Source organism: Apaloderma vittatum, unplaced genomic scaffold (assembly GCF_000703405.1).
Source record: "Apaloderma vittatum isolate BGI_N311 unplaced genomic scaffold, ASM70340v1 scaffold14611, whole genome shotgun sequence".
In the NCBI taxonomy this organism is placed as follows: Eukaryota; Metazoa; Chordata; class Aves; order Trogoniformes; family Trogonidae; genus Apaloderma; species Apaloderma vittatum.
In genome coordinates this window covers 1-1,697 of record NW_009698711.1, presented here as the reverse complement: position 1 = coordinate 1,697, position 1,697 = coordinate 1, and the positions used below count along the sequence as shown (strand labels likewise).

Sequence of the window (1,697 nt, the reverse complement as noted above, 5' to 3'; positions counted from 1 at the left end):
CCAACCCCCTGCCCTGGCCGGGGACCCCGCCCACCAGCCCAGGTCGCTCCAAGCCCGGTCCAGCCTGGCCTTGGGCACTGCCAGGGATGAGGCATCCCCAGCTTCCCTGGGCAACCTGTGCCAGGGTCTCACCACCCTCAGAGTGAAGAACTTCTTAACATCTAATCTAAATCTCCCCTGCTCCAGTTTAAAACCATCGCCCCTTGTCCTGTCACCACGTGCCCTTATGAAGAGTCCCTGCCCAGCTCTCCTGCAGCCCCTTCAGGCACTGGGAGGCAGCCCCAGCTCTCTCAGCCTGTGCTCCCAGGAGAGATGCTTCAGGGTTTTCATGAGCAGTCAGACACACCTTTCCCTGACCCAGCACGTCTGGGACGAGTGACCCCTCTCGTGTCTCTGCTCTTCCCTGAGCATCAGACACCAGCCCTGTGCACGGCTGTGAGACGGGAAGGGGGTGGGTTTTAAGCAAAACTGTCCTGTCGGAGAGGAGACCCAGTGTGGTTGCTGTGACGAAGCTCCTGCCCAGGGACTCTGGTGTGACAGCGACAGCCTTGTCCATCCCCCTGGGCCCGAGCAGCCGGCTCAGCGCCGGGTTTGCAGCCAGTCTTGGGCTGGAATGGGATGGTGGGGAAGTGGTGCAGGAGTGAAGGAGGGATCCGAAGTCGTGCGGGGGTAGCCGTGAGTCCGAAAGCTGCCTCCTGTGCCCAGAGAGCGGGTGGAAACACGTCTGCTCCAGCACGGGACCCAATGGCTGGCACAGGTGACGGAGCAATACCAGTCCTCACCCCGGTGCTGCTTCTACGTGAGATTTTAGGAACGTGCTGCCAGTTTCTGAGAGCGTCCCAGAGACCTAAAAGCAAAGAAAGGCAGAAATGCCCGAAGTGCAGAGTAACGAAGAGATGAGGGGTTGTCACTGCACAGATGGTCACCTCGCATCAGCGACACGGAGTTGCTGAGCCCCTGAGCAAGGAGCTGCCTCTGTTCTGTGGCCTTGGCAGGGGAAGGCTGGGGACGTCGAGGCTGGCTGCCTCTGGGGTCTCTGCTCAAACACAGGCAGCAGCACTGAAACCGGAGGATCCCAGTTCTGTAGTTCATGGAAATGAGAGAAAAGAAGGTGCCTGCAGGAGGGGCTGCCCCAGTGGGGGAGCCCCTGCCCTCCGACACTCGGGTGCTGCTGGAGGCTCTGGCAGGTGGCAGCGCCCTTCCCGCTGGAGCACGGCAGCTTCGGCTTGGTGGGGAAATTTGGGAAGCTGCCAACAGCTTTTGGGTCTCACAGACTGCGGGATCGACTCTGCACCTTCACCACCATCCCAGGTCAGCACAACCTCACGGTGACGGCTTCTCTGCTGCTCCCATGGTCTGGGAAATCCAGCCCCGGGGCCTGGCTGGAGCAGTTGCTCAGGTTTCTTCATCCTTGTCACCTACTGAGGTGTCCGAGGGGCAGCGGGGCGGGGCTGTGAGCTGCCCTCAGGGGCTCTGCGAGCGCGGGCAGAGGAGCTCCAGCTCCGAGCCAGGTGTGGTGGCCCAGCCTAGAGTGCACAGGCAGTGCCTCTTGTTGTAGGAGCCGCTTTCCTCTTTGGCTGTACAAACTTGCCAGGCATTTTATGACGAAGAGCACAGGTATTTGAGGATGACTCCTGAGGCATCGGGCCTGCCTGGACTGAGTCCAGGTCAAATTTCCAAACACTTGGTCTGAGGGC

At 60.7% G+C, this 1,697-nt stretch overlaps 1 protein-coding gene across 1 annotated transcript in view; it reads left to right on the top strand.

Annotated features, from left to right (window-relative positions):
• Nucleotides 1-1,311, top strand: part of LOC104280470 (polycomb protein SCMH1-like) — a gene marked incomplete at both ends in the record, with an annotated part of 13,646 nt that extends 12,335 nt beyond the window's left edge. Inside the window, 1 exon segment of the mRNA XM_009878130.1 lies at nt 1,188-1,311. Coding sequence (XP_009876432.1) covers nt 1,188-1,311 — 124 coding nt within the window.
• Nucleotides 1,312-1,697: the final 386 nt, after the last annotated feature.